The sequence below is a fragment of the Coregonus lavaretus genome (assembly GCF_964263955.1).
Source record: "Coregonus lavaretus genome assembly, chromosome: 3".
Taxonomy (NCBI): Eukaryota; Metazoa; Chordata; class Actinopteri; order Salmoniformes; family Salmonidae; genus Coregonus; species Coregonus lavaretus.
The window spans coordinates 46,705,283-46,723,822 of NC_139990.1; the positions used below are offsets into that span (position 1 = coordinate 46,705,283).

Sequence of the window (18,540 nt, forward strand, 5' to 3'; positions counted from 1 at the left end):
ACTATCTACTTCACTTGCTTTGGCAATGTTAACATGCGTTTCCCATGCCAATAAAGCCCTTAAATTGAAATTGAATTGAGAGCGAGGGAGAGAGAGAGAGAGAGAGAGAGAGAGAGAGAGAGAGAGAGAGAGAGAGAGAGAGAATTCGAAAACAAACCCAATTTTGATAAACTCCCTTATCTACTGGGTGAAATACCACAGTGCGCCATCACAGCAGCAAGATTTGTGACCTGTTGCCACAAGAAAAGGGCAACCAGTGAAGAACAAACACCATTGTAAATACAACCCATATTTATGTTTATTTATTTTCCTATTTGTACTTTAACTATTTGCACATTGTTACAACACTGTATATCTACATAATATGACATTTGAAATGTCTTTATTCTTATGGAACTTCTGAGTGTAATGTTTACTGTTAATATTTATTGTATATTTAACTTTAGTTTACTATCTACTTCACTTGCTTTGGCAATGTTAACATACGTTTCCCATGCCAATAAAGCCCTTAAATGTAATTGAATTGAGAGAGAGACAGAGAAAGAGACAGACAGAAAGAGAGAGAGCGAGAGAGAGACAGAGAGAGAGATAAAGCCCTTAAATTGAATTGAATTGAAATTGAGAGAGAGGGGGGGGGGGGGGGAGAGGGGGAGAGAAAGCAATGAACTTTTTAATTTGAAAATTTCTTAAACCCCAGAGAAATCCTCGCAATTAACAGAGCTTGTCACTAAGCTTGTAATTTAATATTCAACACCAGAAAAAAACTGCAGGTGTTAATCAATATGCTGTGTTGTCTCTTCAGGTTGTGTTGTATACAACAGATGCCACTGAGACACCCATAGCAACCCCATCGCAACTCACCTCCATAAACTTTGGGTTGCCAATAACAGATGTGGAACAAAGCAGCTTCTCAATCATTGAATCATTTTGACATTGTGTTGGTTACACTCTTCGGTTTTAATCAAGATGACATTGTGTTGGTTAGAGTCTTAGTCTGTCTATCTGGAGATGGTTTATAACAGGGTTCCCCAACTGGTGGTGGTTTTATTTGGCACCTCAAATTTTCTGAGCACAAAAAATAAATAAAATAAATCAATGGTTGGACATAGAATACTGTAAAAACACCAGGAAATCAGATCCGAGTTGTTCCCAAGTATTCTCACACATAATAGAGAGACACGTGATCGTATTCAAATGTAAGCAAGGTTTGAAATGATTATGTTTTAGTCAAATATTATATCTGTTTGGGCTTCTTAGGTCAATTTGCAGTCTACAAATTATTTGTAATTATGTTCCGGCCCCCCAACCATCTGCTGAAGAAAAAAAAACGTCCCGCGGCTGAATCTAGTTGATGATCCCTGGGCTAGAAGGCTTTACCTGTTGACGGGGGTGCTGTGTTCTGTGAGGGCCACCAGCAGCTTGAGAGCGTAGACTGGAATTGGGTCTGGCTCCAACAGGAGAGATTCATACATGTACAACACAGGAGAGACATCAGTCACACTTTATATGGATAGCTATTTGGATAGTCCCCTACAGAGGTTTAGGGTATAGTTAGTTCAACAGCTTGTTGATAGTTAGTAGAACATATTTACAGCCATCTAGAAATCCTCTGCAGAGAATTGGCCAACACATATGGGGGCTGGCTTAAATATTGAATTCAATAAATCTAAATTACTAATGAAAAAAAGTTTCAATACATCTAAAACGTTTATTTCTCCACTAGGGAACTGGCCAAATAAAGTTCCCAAAACAAGAAGGTTCACTACTTTGACTGCAGTCCACACGCCCAGGCCCAGATTAACAGTGGAGCTGGGCTGGCTATCAGTTTCTGTTCATTAATGAATCCATGTCATTAGACCTTTTAAATGAGCTAAAGTTGAGAAGTCTGAATAAGCAATTGAAGACAGGGAGGCGCAGAGGGAGAGGGGAGAGGAGAGCAAAGAGAGAGAGAGAGAGAGAGGGTAAAGGAGAGCAGAGAGAGAGAGAGAGAGCGGGGAGAGAGGGTAGGGGAGATAAGAGGGGGGAGGAGAGAGAGGGAAAATGTAGAGAAGAGCAGAGTGATAGAGAGAGGGTAGAGGAGAGAGAGAGAGATGCAGGAGAGAGCACACTCACTGTGGAAGAAGGGCTTCTGTAATGAGAGTCAGTAGTCTGCCAGTTGAAGAGTTGCACTCTCTCGCTCTCCCCCTCCCTCCCTCTCTCCTCTCCTCCTCCTTCCTCTCTCCCTCCTCCACAGCCTCTTGGCTCAGAAGCAGCAGTGTAATCTCTGACAGAACCCGCAAGCTGACGATACGCCACTCCACTACAACACAAAACAGAGCACAGAGTTGAGCATGTAACACACACACACACACAGCATTAGTGATCCATGGAGACCCTCTGCAGTGAGACAGCTGATAGTTGCCTTTTATACAAATCAAAACATTTGCTACAATACCAAGTACATCTAGTTGAGTTAAAGACATGGTTCCTTGTGTTAAACTTTAGACCAAGGGCCTCGCTGTGTGCCATGCTAGATATGGAACATTGCAGAATGGGCACATTGCCAGAATGTCCATCTACAGTGCATTCGGAAAGTATTCAGACCCCTCCACATTTTGTTAAGTTACAGCCTTATTCTAAAATGTATTTAAAAAAAAAAAAATTCTCATAAATCTACACGTAATACCCCATAATGACAAAGTGAAAACAGGTTTTTAGAAATGTTTGAAAATGTATTAAAAATAAAAAACAGAAATACCTTATTTACATAAGTATTCAGACCCTTTGCTATGAGACTCAAAATTGAGCTCAGGTGCATCCTGTTTCCATTGATCATCCTTGAGATGTTTCTACAACTTGATTGGAGTCCACCTGTGGTAAATGAAATTGATTGGACATGATTTGGAAAGGCACACACCAGTCTACATAAGGTCCCACAGTTGACAGTGCATGTCAGAGCAAAAACCAAGCCATGAGGTCAAAGGAATTGTCTGTAGAGCTCCGAGACAGGATTGGGTCGAGGCATAGATCTGGGGAATGGTACCAAAAAATCTCTGCAGCATTGAAGGTCCCCAAGAACACAGTGGCCTCCATCAGGTGGCCACTGAGGTGACCAATAACCCAATAGTCACTCTGACAGAGCTCCTGAGTTCCTCTGTGGAGATGGGAGAACCTTCCAGAAGGACAACCATCTCTGCAGCACTCCACCAATCAGGCCAGACAGAAGCCACTCCTCAGTAAAAGGCACATGACAGCCCGCTTGGAGTTTGCCAAAAGGCACCTAAAGGACTCTCAGACCATGAGAAACAAGATTCTCTGGTCTGATGAAACCAAGATTGAACTCTTTGGCCTGAATGCCAAGTGTCACATCTGGAGGAAACCTGGCACCATCCCTACGGTGAAGCATGGTGGTGGCAGCATCATGCTGTGGGGATGTTTTTCAGCGGCAGGGACTGGGAGACTAGTCAGGATCGAGGGAAAGATGAACGGAGCAAAGTATAGAGAGATCCTTGATGAAAACCTGCTCCAGAGCGCTCGGGACCTCAGACTGGTGCGAAGGTTCACCTTCCAACAGGACAACGACCCTAAGCACACATCCAAGACAACGCAGGAGAGGCTTCGGGACAAGTCTCTGAATGTCCTTGAGTGGCCCAGCCAGAGCCCGGACCTGAACCCGATCGAACATCTCTGGAGAGAAAATAGCTGTGCAGCGACGCTCCCCATCCAACCTGACAGAGCTTGAGAGGATCTGCAGAGAAGAATGGGAGAAACTCCCCAAATACAGATATGCCAAGCTTGTAGCGTCATACCCAAGAAGACACAAGGCTGTAATCGCTGCCAAAGGTGCTTCAACAAAGTACTGAGTAAAGGGTCTGAATACTTATGTAAATGTAATATTTCATTTATTTTATTTTATTTTTGAAAAGAAAATGTAAAGCCTGTTTTTGCTTTGTCATTATGGGTATTGTGTGTAGATTGATGAGAAAAAAACACGATTTCATTCATTTTAGAATAAGGCTGTAACGTAACAAAATGTGGAAAAAGTCAAGAGGTCTGAATACTTTCTGAATGCACTGTATGTCCTATGGAGATCACATGACCCAGCCGTTTCCTTACCATTTTTACTGAAGGCAAGAGAAGTCAGTGGAGGAAGAATGCAATCAACAACCTTGAAGAGATAAAAACAACAACACATAAAAAACAAATAAACAATAAATAAACATAAAAAAAAATCATGTATTTTCTTTACAACATGTCGTCTATAAAAGCTAGGAGCAATGAAACCAAGCACTTGTGTGAGCACTCCCAATTTCTATGTAAATATGATGTTGCCCCTGTCCTTTGATCATATACACCATTAGAAGAAAACACCTGATGTGAGCGCTTTTTATAATAACAATTGGATCCATCCCTGTTATGATGAGGACTATTTCCATAGAAACAACAGTAAACTCTGTTCTGTTCTGTTCTAGTCTCAACGAGGACGTCATCTAAACGGGAGACATCATTAGAATATGAAGCCTGAGGTGGGTATAAAGGATGTACTGTGTCTCGACGGATGCGTCCCAAATGGCACCCTATTCCCTATATAGTGCACTACCCTGGACCAGAGCCCTATGCGCCCTGGACAAAAGCAGTGCACTACTGTGTAAGGGGATTAGGGTGCCATTTGAGACGGATCCATTGAGCCCCTTTGTTTTTTATTAGAATATATCCATCAAAAGAGACAGTTGTGCTTTGCGGAGCATTTTGTGTCGCTGTCGCCTATTTCCCATTATATTTAGTTGAGCACATATTCTCCCTCCATCATGCAAACTGCTTTTAAAGTGTCTGTCTGATTCAGAAGAAGCATTTATATAAAGCAACAGCCAGTCAAGAGTATAAATAGATAGAACTAAAAACAGATGACTAGATCTGATATTGCTGTGGTTCACCTCTGCAGAGAGCTTGTTCCAACAAAAGGAAACATTCAAACTGTGTGTGTGTGTGTGTGTACTCATGCATGTGTTTGTGCTGCTCCCTTCTCAAAATTCCACCGCTGACAGACAACGCTCAGTGGAGTCTAATGACTAGTGTCAGACATGTTATTAAAGTGCCTTCTCATATTACTCAGGAGCTGTGCTTCTTCTTCTGCTTCTTCTGCTTCTTCTTCTGCTTCTTCTGCTTCTTCTTCTGCTTCTTCTTCTGCTTCTTCTTCTTCTTCTGCTTCATCTTCTTCTTCTTCTTCTTCTTCTTCTCCTCCTCAGAGGAGCTGTGCTTCTTCTTCTTCTTCTTCTTCTTCTACTTCTTCTTGCACCCTATTCCCTTTATAGTGTACTACTTTTGACCGTGGCCCATAGTATATAGAGAATAGCGCTCCATTTAGGACTCAGCCCGTGCCTGGCCCAGCTCCTTCCTGTAGGTCAATATTCATTACACAGCCTCCTCAGACCAGACCAAGGCCCAGCTGAGGCAGCACAACTGATAGTCTGATGGTCTGATGGTCTCACTCCAACACCATACATTATTACTCCAAGTCAACCCCAAATGCCAGGGCCCTGTGTTGGGAGGGAAGTACTGGGCTGGTAGACAACCTCTAGTCCTTAGCCCCTCTGCACTTATGAGTGGACATCTGAGTGGACCAGTGCCTAGGGGTTAGGGGTCAAGGGTTGTTTCTGGACGAGGCCAGTGTTGCTGCAGGCTGCAGTGCCTAGGGCTTAGGGATCCGCTGTTGCTGCAGGCTCCTTGCAGACCACAGAGCCAGACTCACAGTACAGTGATGGGGCGTCAATGGAGCCTAGAGGGTTAGGGGTCAAGGGTTAGGGGCTAGGGGCTAGGGGTTAGGGGCTAAGAGGCTAGGGGCTAGGGGGTTAGGGGGTTAGGGGATAGGGGGTTAGGGGCTAGGGGGTTAGGGGATAGGGGGTTAGGGGATAGGGGGTTAGGGGCTAGGGGGATAGGGGCTAGGGGGTTAGGGGCTAGGGGGTTAGGGGCTAGGGGGTTAGGGGCTAGGGGGTTAGGGGCTAGGGGGATAGGGGCTAGGGGGTTAGGGGATAGGGGGTTAGGGGCTAGGGGGTTAGGGGATAGGGGGTTAGGGGCTAGGACCCTACTCACAGTACAGTGATGGGGCGTCAGCAGGGCTGGGTGCTGGGAGATGGCCTCCACAGCTGACAGAGTGTTCCTGATCAGCTCCTCTGAACCTGCTTGTCCTGGGAATCAAACAGCACAAGGTTATACCTACAGTATTGACTCTATGCGCCAGTTGTTCAGATGCAGATGAAGCCTACAGTACTAAAAACCAGTGATAAAGCAAGCTGATATTCACTCACCTATTGCACTGCCCAAACTGGTCTCACTGGCATCAATAGATGTTATGTGATTCTGGAAGACACAACATCAGGAATGAGGGGTGCAGAAGGCCATGGGACGATACCACTATACACCACTGTCTCAATTACTTACCAGCAGTGCTCCAAATTTGAAGAGAAACTCCTCAGTCACTACCTGTGGCCTGAATATCTAAAAAACAGATTGAGAGAGAGAGAGACATATACACAGAGAGAGACAGAGAAAGGGAGAAAGGGAGAGAGAGACAGAGAAAGGGAGAGAGAGAGCGAGAGAGAGCGAGACAGAGAAAGGGAGAGAGAGAGAGAGAGAGAGAGCGAGAGAGCGAGCGAGACAGAGAAAGGGAGAGAGAGAGAGAGAGAGAGAGAGAGAGAGAGCGAGAGCGAGCGAGACAGAGAAAGGGAGAGAGAGCGAGAGAGAGAGAGAGAGAGAGGGAAAGGGAGATATATATTACACTGTGTCCCAGTTACAGTAAGTTCTGTCTCTCTCTCTCTGACCTTAGCCAACCTGTCCTCCTCTCTAACTCTCAATTCCTTGCCAACCTTCTCTGCTCCTGTAAGCAGAGGCTTCATAAAGCCCCACTGAGCTGTCAGCCCACAGTAGAGCATTGTTTTCCCTTTCTCACCAGGTCCAGCGGTGGAAACACACACACACGACACACAGGCGAGAGAGTCCATCCACTAAAACAACCACTCCAAACAACATTAATGTGCTGTGCTCCATCAAGTCTATTCCCCGCCTACCTACCCCCCCCCCCCCCCCCCCCCCCCACCACCCCCACCCTCCACCACACACACATCTTGAAAGGACTGCTCCATTCACTGATTGATTAAGAGCTCCAGGGCAGACGTGGCCTGTAGTAAAGTGATAGACACATAGATGTAAACTAGAGCATCAGTCCAGGCTCACATCAGAACCCCAGCTACAGCTATCTTTAATATCATCATGTCATTACCCACGCATGGCAAGGACCACCGCTATTAGGGACAGACATCTGTCACAACACAGCTAAATAACACAGTAATCCCATTTAACAGACTATTAAATGCGTTACCTTATAAAATGAGGTAATGGCAGTGGGGGGGATCTATCAGAGTGACAAGTTATTACTTTTTCAAATGAGCTGGCTCAACCACTGTGGTGATGCTGTCTAGTCTCCATGAAGAATGGCAGGGGAAATGGAAAAGCTATATTTAATCAGTGCATGGTTTCATCGACCAGGCTGCTTGTTGACAAGCATCTCTCTCACTAGGATTTAGTCATATTTATTAATAATCTCTGCACAATTGAGACTGTCACCACAAAATCCAATTTCCCCACCATTTCTTTTGGCAACTGGCAATAATCTCGCTGTGAGGCAGAGTGGGATGAAAATAACAACCTTTCATACAATTTTCAAGACGTTTAATATGACAACTCTGGGTATATTATGTATTTGTAATTATGGTTTTGGAAAAGAGGAATCAAAGTTTAGCCTAAATGTAAACTTAAATAGTGCATCAGCTATGACTTTGATATCTTTTGCCACAGTGACATAGTAAACACACTTTGACATCAGATATACAGTGGGGTGTGATTGTTTCAACTTCTCCTTTTATTTGACACCCTCTCAGTGTTGGCCAGTCTACAGTTATCCAAGTGAACCATAACCATATTGGGTAAACAACCACATTAGTTTTACCACTCCTAAGAGCTCAGATACTGTATGTCAGCATAAAACGAAGCAACCTCAATTACGTATCAAGGTTATTAACACTCACTGCACACAGTACTTGACGCGTGTGTGTGTGGGCGTGTGTGTTACTGTTCGACTGCAGCATTCTAATACAATTAGCTGTGGCAGTGCTCAGATGAGCCGTGGTCTCTGGCACTGTTCTCTGCTCTATTCTGCCTCTGATAAAGCTGATTAAGATCTCTGTTGGTTTGGATGAGGAGAGAGAGACTCACACCTCTTAAAGCTAACCCCCTGATTCATTGGCTCTAGGTGGTAGGAGTGGACATACATTTCTGAAACCCTTCTGCTAAGTTATCAATAAGCATCAGTTGAAGCCTCTAAGCAGTGTGCTGTATGTTTTACAATGGAGAGATGCTTTAAGACTCCTATAAGATGTTGAAACAGCCAATTGGGAGTTATTCAATAGTGTCAGAGATCCAGACCAATCCTGACCCATTAGCTTGTGAATCAATTATAACTGACTGAGGTCCCATCTTATTAAACAAGTCATCTCATTTTGCAATCACGCACATGCACGCACATACACACACTGTACACTTGATCTGCATGCACACACGCACGCTCACACACACAAACAGTATGGCTGGGCGATATGTGCAAAATATCATATCACGGTCATTTAAAAAAATTGGACGGAAAGACGGTATTTTATGTTTTTTTGAATAATAAAAGTTCTACATTTGCTTTATGTTTATATTTTAGTCATTTAGCAGACGCTCTTATACAGAGCGACTTACAGTTAGTGCATTCATCTTAAGATGTGGAAGAGAGCTTCGACTGGAAGCCAGTGGAGTGTGCGGAGGAGCGGGGTGACATGAGAGAACTTGGGAAGGTTGAAAACCAGGCGGGCTGCAGCGTTCTGGATAAGTTGCAGGGGTTTGATGGCACAAGCGGGGAGCCCAGCCAACAGAGAGTTGCAGTAGTAAAGACGGAAGAGGACAAGTGCCTGGATTAGGACCTGCGCTGCTTCTTGTGTGAGGTAGGGTCGTACTCTACAGGTGGTGTAGAGCATGAACCTGCAGGAGCAAGTCACTGCTTTAATGTTTGCAGAGAATGACAGGGTGTTGTCCAGGGTCACGCCAAGATTCTTTGCACTCGAAGGGCGACACTGTGGAGTTGTCAACCGTGATGAAGAGGATTTTGAGCGGGCAGGCCTTCCCCAGGAGAAAAAGCAGCTCTGTCTTGTCGAGGTTGAGCTTGAGGTGGTGGGCTGAAATCCAAGTTGAGATATCTGCCAGGCAAGCAGAGATGCGTGTCGCTACCTGGGTGTCAGAAGGGGGGAAGCAGAAAAGTAGTTGAGTGTCATCCGCATAGCAATGATAGGAGAGACCATGTGAGGATATGACGGAGCCGAGTGACATGGTGTATAGAAGAGGAGAGGGCCTAGAACCGAACCCTGGGGGACACCAGAACTGAGAGTACGTGGTGCAGACACAGATCCTCTCCACGTCACCTGGCAGGAGCGGCCTGCCAGGTAGGATGCAATCCAAGAGTGTGCAGAGCCTGAGACGCCTAGCCCTGAGAGGGTGGAGAGGAGGATCTGATGGTTCACGGTGATCTAGGAGGAGGAGAACAAAGGAAAGAGAGTCAGCTTTTGCAGAGAGGAGAGCCTCAGTGGCACAGAGGGAGCAGTCTCGTTTGAGTGACCCGTCTTGAAGCCTGACTGGTTAGGGTCAAGAAGATTGTTCTGAGAGGGATAACGAGAGAGTTGGTCAGAGACGGCACGCTCAAGTGTTTTGGAAAGAAAAGAAAGAAGGGATACAGGACTATAGTTTTTGACGTCAGATGAGTCAAGTGTTGATTTCTTGAGGAGGGGAGCGACTCGGGCCATTTGGAAGTCAGAGGGGACGCAGCCAGTGGTCAGGGATGAGTTGATGAGGGAAGTGAGGAATGGGAGAAGGTCTCCAGAGATTGTCTGGAGAAAGGAGGAGGAGATGGGGTCAAGCGGGCAGGATATTAGGCAACCAGACCTCACTAGTCGCAGGATGTCATCTGGAGAGAGAGGGGAGAAAGAGGTCACGGCGTAGGGTAGTTCTGTGTGAGTGAGACCAGTGGACTTAATAGGCTGAGTGAATGAGTAGCGGATGTCGTCAACCTTCTTTTCAAAGTGGTTGACAAAGTCGCCCGCAGAGAGGGAGGAGGGAGTGGGAAGGGGTGGAGGATTAAGGAGGGAGGAGAAGGTGGAAAATAGTTCCTAGGGTTAGAGGCAGAAGCTTGAAATTTAGAGTGGTAGAAAGTGGCTTTAGCAGCGGATACAGAGGAAGAGAAGGTAGAGAGCAGGCAGTGAAAGAATGATAGGTCCTCTGGAAGTTTAGTTTTCCTCCATTTTCGATCAACTGCCCACAGTCCTGTTCTGTAAGCTCGCAATGAGTCACTCAGCCATGCAGCAGGAGGGGAGGGCTGAGCCGGCCGGGAGGAAAGAGGACAGTGCGAGTCATAGGATGCGGAAAGTGAGGAGAGTAGGGTCGAAGAGGCAGAATTAGGAGACAGGAGGGAGAAGGATTTAGCAGAAGGGAGAGATGATAGGATAGAAGAGGAGAGAGTAGTGGGAGATAGAGAGAGTGAAGATTGCGACAGCGTATGACCATCTGGGTAGGGCTGAGTGGTTAGGTTTGGACGAAAGGGAGACAGAAAAGGAAACAAAGTAGTGATCAGAGACCTGGAGGGGGGTTTCAGTGAGATTAGTAGGCGAGCAGCCTCTAGTAAAGATGAGGTCAAGCGTATTGCCTGCCTTGTGAGTTGGAAGGGATTGGGAAAATGTGATGTCAAAAGAGGCAAGGAGGGGAAAGAGAGAGTTGGAAAGAAATGAATCGAAGGCAGACGTTGGGAGGTTGAAGTCGCCAAGTACGAAGAGCGGTGAGTAGTGCGTGACTCTAGGGTTGCAACACCTACATTCTAAGTGATTTCAAATGGGTCTTTCTCCATTCTGATTGTTTTATACTGTTCAATTCAACCTAAAATAATTTTCAGCATGTTCATCCATTTCTGCATTTCCTGCACTCCTTTGAGATCATTTCCACACGTAGGGCTGCACGATATGGGCAAACAATCTACGCCTTATTTTTAACCAAATTTGCGATTTGGCTTGCAATTTAGAGCAAAACACTTCGGTGAACTTTTGGAATCATGGAAATAGAATGATTATTCTAATTATATAGTTAAAATATAATAGTTGGCACTTTGAATACAGTGTTGTTTGACATGACAACGAATGAAAATGCCAGGGAGGCGTTATTGTGACATGGTAGGAACCAAAGTATTGATAAGTGTTTCCTAAGGGACCCTATAATCTTTGGCTACATTTAATGTTTTCTCTCAGCTACTTCATGTAGCTAACATATTCATGCTTTGCGTAATCCTCTTTGATTTAGAAGATTATGTTGCACAAACAACATGCTAATTTAGGTCTACACCCTCACTGGTTATCAGGCAGTATAGCTAATTACGTTTGCTCTGACTCAGTACATTTGTTACTAACTAGCGATTAGCATTAGCGGCTAACATGATTTAGGCCCAACTTGCTAAGAAAAGACAAACTAGCTGTTTGCAGATGTAAGAAACACAAACTAATAGTGAAATTATAGAACGCTAGTGGATTTATATTAAGAAGCAAAGTGAAAACAGCATCGTCGTCATCAACATTGTTGCATGTGCTGCATTGACCATGCAGACTGAACACAAGTGTCTCCTGGTCGAGGAACAACAAATGCGCTCCTTGAGTGACAGGGGGCGGGGCTAGGTCTGTGTGGAAAGCAGCATGGAGATACCGTTCAAATACCGTTATAGAAGGTAAAGTAAAAACCCAAACCGGTCCGTGCATCAATACCGGTATATGGTAAAACACGGTATAGCGCCCAGCCCTAACAGACAGTGTTTGTGACATACAGTAGTACAGTATGCGGGGTCACCTGAGAGGTGAGGAGGTGGAGCACCACGGTCATCATGGGTACACTCTGCTTCAGCTGCTTGGCCTGAACAGTGGAGGGATGCTTCCTGCCCACTATACTGCCCAGCACGGACAGCATGTCATCTATAGAGGACAGAGGACAGAGGAGAGAGGAGAGAGAGACAGACAGACAGCATGTCATCTACAGAGGACAGAGGGGTGAGAGACAGACAGACAGCATGTCATCTACAGAGGACAGAAGAGAGAGGGGTGAGAGAGACAGACAGACAGCATGTCATCTACAGAGGACAGAGGAGAGAGGGGTGAGAGACAGACAGACAGACAGCATATCATCTACAGAGGACAGAGAGGTGAGAGACAGACAGACAGTCAGCATGTCATCTACAGAGGACAGAGGGGTTTCGCTCTCTCCTCCCATCCCCTCCCCTCCCCTCTCCTCCCCTCTCCTACTCTCTCCTCCCATCTCCTCTCCCCACCCGTACCCCTCCCATCCCCTCTCCTCTCCTCCTCTCTCCTCCCCTCTCCTCCCCGTGATGTTAGAGGAGAATGAGCCCGGACCGGTTTGAACCGGTTGGGTCTGGCTTCCGGCCCTGATGGGAGACGTGCCATGTTAGCAGCACTGATTTACAAATGAAACGGCAGGAAAAGGTCAATACCTGGCTGGGTGATTTAAAATTCAATCAGAAAGGTAATTAAAAAGAGGGGGAATCAAATTGGCTTGCTCCATCCAGCCATTGATGCAAGTTCCTCTCTACCCCACTTCACTTCACTTCACCTCCTCTCCCCTCCTCTCCTCTCCCCTACCTCTCCTCTCCTCCCCTTAGTTCTGTGGTTTTGTGTTATTGTGATTGATTTACCCAGAATGGCTGGCAGCTCCAGCACGACGTGACGGATGAGCAGATCGAGGCATTTTGACAGGTATTCATTGCTGCTTTGTAGCTCCTTCCCTGGCGTGGCCTTTCTGATGTCTCTTTCAATGTACATCACCATTCTGCAAAACGAGCCAAGAAAACATTATTATTCACCTACAGCCTCCAATCTACCCTGGAGCCGGACGGAGCCGGGATCAATACAAGCCACTGAAAACAGAATTAGTAAGACGTATTATAGCAAATAATTGATATTCATGACAACAATTAGGGTTAAAATAAAGGGTCATAGATTGAGAGATCAATGAGGAGCATCAAAACAGCCCTCAAGCTGCAACAAGACTCTTGAACTCAAACACACAGCCTACAAGCTGCAACAAGACTCCTGAACTCAAACACACAGCCTACAAGCTGCAACAAGACTCCTGAACTCAAACACACAGCCTACAAGCTGCAACAAGACTCCTGAACTCAAACACACAGCCTACAAGCTGAAACAAGACTCCTGAACTCAAACACACAGCCTACAAGCTGAAACAAGACTCCTGAACTCAAACACACAGCCTACAAGCTGCAACAAGACTCCTGAACTCAAACACACAGCCTACAAGCTGCAACAAGACTCCTGAACTCAAACACACAGCCTACAAGCTGCAACAAGACTCTTGAACTCAAACACACAGCCTACAAGCTGCAACAAGACTCTTGAACTCAAACACACAGCCTACAAGCTGCAATAAGACTCCTGAACTCAAACATACAGCCTACAAGATGCAACAAGACTCCTGAACTCAAACACACAGCCTACAAGCTGAAACAAGACTCCTGAACTCAAACACACAGCCTACAAGCTGCAACAAGACTCCTGAACTCAAACACACAGCCTACAAGCTGCAACAAGACTCTCCTGGCCAGTACACCACTGGACAGAGAGAGAGATGTGATGTCTCCTGGTCAGTACAGCACTGGACAGAGATGGTATGCATGTCAGTTAGCAGACACAGCTGCAAAACAAACACACAGAGACAGACACACACACACAGACAGACAGACATACACACACACACACACACACACACACACAGAAACACACACAGAGACAGACACACACACACACAGAGACAGACACACACACACACACACACATACAGACATACACACACACACACACACACACACACACACACACAGAAACACACACAGAGACAGACACACACACAGAGACAGACACACACACAGAGAGAGACAGACACACACACACACATACAGAGACAGACACACACACACACACACACACACAGAGAGACAGACACACACACACAGAGAGACAGACACACACACACACACAGAGAGACAGACACACACACAGAGACAGACAGACACACACAGAGACAGAGACACACACACATGCACGTACAGCCCCTGGGCGCTTGCTTATTAACATGCAGTGTTTGTCACCAACAGAACACACGTCGGCATGACATACTCCATCCACAGACGTTTACCCAGCAGCCATCTACTCCCCTCCCCAAAAACACCTGGCTTCCAAATTAGACAGTGATGAAAAACACTGAGAAAATTGAGAGAAACACTTGAGTGAGAAAGAAGCCTAAGCAAGTAACTGGCACTGGCATGATATGACTGTCATAAAGCTGTTTTAAAAGCAAAAAGAAACATGCCGTCTTCACACTTCAAACACCAGACAATATGATATTAAATCACAACCAAATGAATAGATGAGAAAAACAGTTTGGCATATTTCAGTATAGCAAAGCAACTTGGGGCTTCAACAGGCCTCTCTGTAGTTGTGATACAGTATATTCTTGGTCCTTGGAAAGAAAATACATTCCCCAGTATGACAGGAAGACAGCTGTGGTATTAACCCATACACTTCTGACCTATAAAGACCTTCCACACAAACACATTCCATTTGCACCAATAAATTCACCTCATTCTACCGTTTGATCATTTCTCTGTAGGGACATACATAGGAGCCTGCTGTGGCAGTCAGCAGGCAGGCAGCAGACAGCCAGGTGAAGCCAAGGCAAGAGGGGGACATACAAAATCCAGGGCCATTCAGATGACTTAAATAAATATATTTATTACAGCATGTAGGGATCAACCAGCCTTCTACTAGTCCTACGTCAGTAGCTGGGCCCTTACATTACCTGAGGAAGAAAAGAGATGAACAGCAGAGAGAGAGAAGTGTGACTTTCACTATAAATTACATTTAGTCGTGGGCAGGACGTTAGGTGCCGACAGCCTACACGCATCGCTCTATAATTGGAATCCTGGGAGGAACGGGGGGCGAAAGGGGAGCTGGTACCAGAGTGACAGGGATTGATAGGCGTGGCAGCCTGACATTTGGGCTTCCCACTTCCTGTTATAGTCCTGGGGGGCCAGTGGGAATATAATTTCAGCAGTGTTCGTTCATTTGTTCTGCTGCTGATGAGAGAATCTGCCCACTCAGTTCCACACAATCAGGCCCCAGTGTTCATTTAACTCTTTCTCTCTCTCTCTCTCTCTGTCCACAGCGGCACGGCCCGATTAACAAGAGTCAGGATGGAATTAACCAGTCTTTTCCCTCAGCCTCAACCATGCTTAATGCTCAATGCTGACAAAGCGGAAAAAAACAGGTTTTTAGAAATGTTTACAAATAAAAAGTAAATAATTATTTGCATAAGTATTCAGACCCTTTGCTATGAGACTCAAAATTGAGCTCAGGTGCATCCTGTTTCCATTGATCATCCTTGAGATGTTTCTACAACTTGATTGGAGTCCACCTGTGGTAAATTCAATTGATTGGACATGATTTGGAAAGGCACACACCTGTCTATATAAGGTCCTACAGTTGACAGTGCATATCAGAGCAAAAACCAAGCCATGAGGTCGAAGGAATTGTCCGTATAGCTCCGAGACATGATTGTGTTGAGGCACAGATCTGGGGAAGGGTACCAAAATATTTTTGCAGCATTCAAGGTCCCCAAGAACACAGTGGCATCCATCATTCTTCAATGGAAGAAGTTTACAACCACCAAGACTCTTCCTAGAGCTGTCCGCCCAGCCAAACTGAGCAATCGGGGGAGAAGGGCCTTGGTCAGGGAGGTGACCAAGAACCCGATGGTCACTCTGACAGAGCTCCAGAGTTCCTCTGTGGAGATGGGAGAACCTTCCAGAAGGACAACCATCTCTGCAGCACACCACCAATCAGGCCTTTATGGTAGAGTGGCCGGACGGAAGCCACTCCTCAGTAAAAGGCACATGACAGCCCGCTTGGAGTTTGCCAAAAGGCACCTAAAGGCTGTCAGACCATGGGAAACAAGATTCTCTGGTGATGAAATCATGATTGAACTCTTTGGCCTGAATGCCAAGTGTCACATCTGGAGGAAACCTGGTACCATCCCTATGGTGAAGCATGGTGGTGGCAGCATCATGCTGTGGGGATGTTTTTCAGTGGCAGGGACTGGGAGACTAGTCAGGATCGAGGGAAAGATGAACCGAATGCACTGTATATATATATATAATTATGTTCACACTACAGGAGGTTAGTGGCACCTTAAATGGGGAGGACGGGTACGTGGTAATGGCTGGAGCGGAATTGGTGGAAAGGTATCAACAAAATAATGGTTTCCATGTGTTTGATGCCAATCTATTTGCTCCGTTCCAGCCATTATTGTGAGCCGTCCTCCCCTCAGCAGCCGCCACTGGTACACACCACAGGTCATGTTGTCCAACCTATGTTTTTGATTTATGATGCATATCACAGGCTACATCATTAAATAAATCATTCCAATGAAACTATAGTGGCTATTAACATGTCATCCATTGGTTATATGCATGATCAAATAAAGGCCTCAATCCCTCAGACCTTTTACCAGTTGTACTAAACTTCCAACCAATTTCTCCACATTTCCAGTTGAGCTATAAAAAGACATGTAGACAACTTTTCTTCAGAGCATATTTCACCCTGCAACGCTGTCACCGTGCGGCGCCTGGCTTGGCCTACAAGTGTCTCTCCATGTCTTCTCCGACCATTGAAAACACTTCACACAAATAACAAACCTGACATTTCCACAACAGGGACGCGGGCGCTAGGCTGGCTTATCAGAAGGCATGACGATGAGGAGCGTGTGGTGGGCCGTGCGCTCTGCGCGCCACAGTGGAGCTAATTAGAGAAGTGTTTGGGTGAGTGCCGCCGCTCGCTGCCGCCTTGCTGCAGACGATTCTCACGTTAGGAGATAGAGTGGGGGGTTAGTGCTGACAGGGACCGCCCTGGGAACACTTGTTAGAGTCTGGGAGCAAATAGAAGCCAACAGCATCACATGGCTGGGGAGGAGAGGGAGAGAGGGAGAGAGTAGAGAGAGAGAGAAAGAGAGGGAGAGGGAAAGAGAGAGAGAGAAGGGGGGGGGGGGGGTGTCCACAGACAGGGCTGGCTAGTCTAGCCTGTTTAAACTGCAACTAGGCCAATTCATTTCCATTTCTAAATATGATGTTGGGCTCACACACAAAAGCAGAAATGCCTATCAAGATATACACTGAAACTTTCACAACTACATTTGTTATGAAACTTTGCATTTAAATATGTTATTTGATTTCTTCACAATTTAGTATTTTAGCAAGGCGCTACTAAAATACTAAGAAATAATCAATAACTCTGCACCAATTATGTAAAGTAAGAACAAGTGACTGAGTACAGAAACTCTGTCCAACATACAACCTAGTATAACCTACTATCAGACCTAGTATAACCTACAATCATACCTAGTATAACCTACTATCAGCTTGATACAAAGAGCTGTTCTACATCCTCTTTATAATTATAGCAGAGATCCGAGTCACAGACAACAACATTCAACCCATATCAAATAACCATCTCTTCTTCCCTTTGATTCAGGATTCCACCCCTTTTCCCCCACTCAAAATACTTTTATCTCAAATCCTGGGGCTTAAAAAAAGTGTTTTTCCGGCATAAATTGGTTTAGAATGATATTTTGCTTGAGCAACCAGTGGAATTTATTAGAGAAAACCATTTCTCCGGTTGCTGTGCCATTTGCTAGAACTCATTTAACTGTTTGTTTTTACACAATGTTGCACTTTGATATTGGTTCTAGGCAGAGGACTTTAAGGCATCTATTCCATTCCAGTCTTCCTCTACAAAGCCAAAATAGTGCTGTTGGACACATTTCATTACGTGTGTGTGTAGGTGTGTATGCTAGCATGTGCGTGCATCCATGTGTGCGTGTGTGTGTGTGTGTGTGTGTGAGAATGTGTAGTAAACCTGTCTGTACCTGGAGTTGCAGCAGAGTAGCAGCATGTCCCTGTTGCTGCAGAGGACCTGAAGGAGAACCAGGAAGGCCTTGGCTCTGATGACAGAGGACGGGCTCTCCAGGGAACGCATTATCTTCACCACAAAGTCCTGTTATGACAGACAGCCACTCGATTAATGGCATAGTTCACTGTTTTGGTGTTATGATACAATCTGTTTGACTATCATTGCTACCTTTGCCAAAAAATGCTAGCCTGGAGATTATGAACTCTCCATAAAAACCAGCCACATTTAAAATTGGTTTTGATAAAACAACAACACCCTAGGGTAAGTCAGAACTATCCCTTTAAGACATGTTCAACTGTAATGGAGTCAAGTGGAGTTAGCTGAGTCTTAGCTGACCAGGAGAGCTAGCTATAGTGTTGACCTGACACTGAGCTACACTGAGTCTTAGCTGACCAGG

General features: G+C 45.5%; 1 protein-coding gene across 1 annotated transcript in view; it reads right to left on the reverse strand.

Annotated features, from left to right (window-relative positions):
* The window catches only part of LOC311127011 (serine/threonine-protein kinase ULK4-like), a gene marked incomplete at its 5' end in the record, with an annotated part of 141,822 nt that overhangs the window by 74,355 nt on the left and 48,927 nt on the right, over positions 1 to 18,540 (reverse strand). The window contains 9 exon segments of the mRNA XM_084158746.1: positions 1,378 to 1,500; positions 2,113 to 2,299; positions 4,096 to 4,147; positions 6,070 to 6,164; positions 6,285 to 6,336; positions 6,418 to 6,474; positions 11,944 to 12,065; positions 12,800 to 12,933; positions 18,100 to 18,227. Coding sequence (XP_084014872.1) covers positions 1,378 to 1,500; positions 2,113 to 2,299; positions 4,096 to 4,147; positions 6,070 to 6,164; positions 6,285 to 6,336; positions 6,418 to 6,474; positions 11,944 to 12,065; positions 12,800 to 12,933; positions 18,100 to 18,227 — 950 coding nt within the window.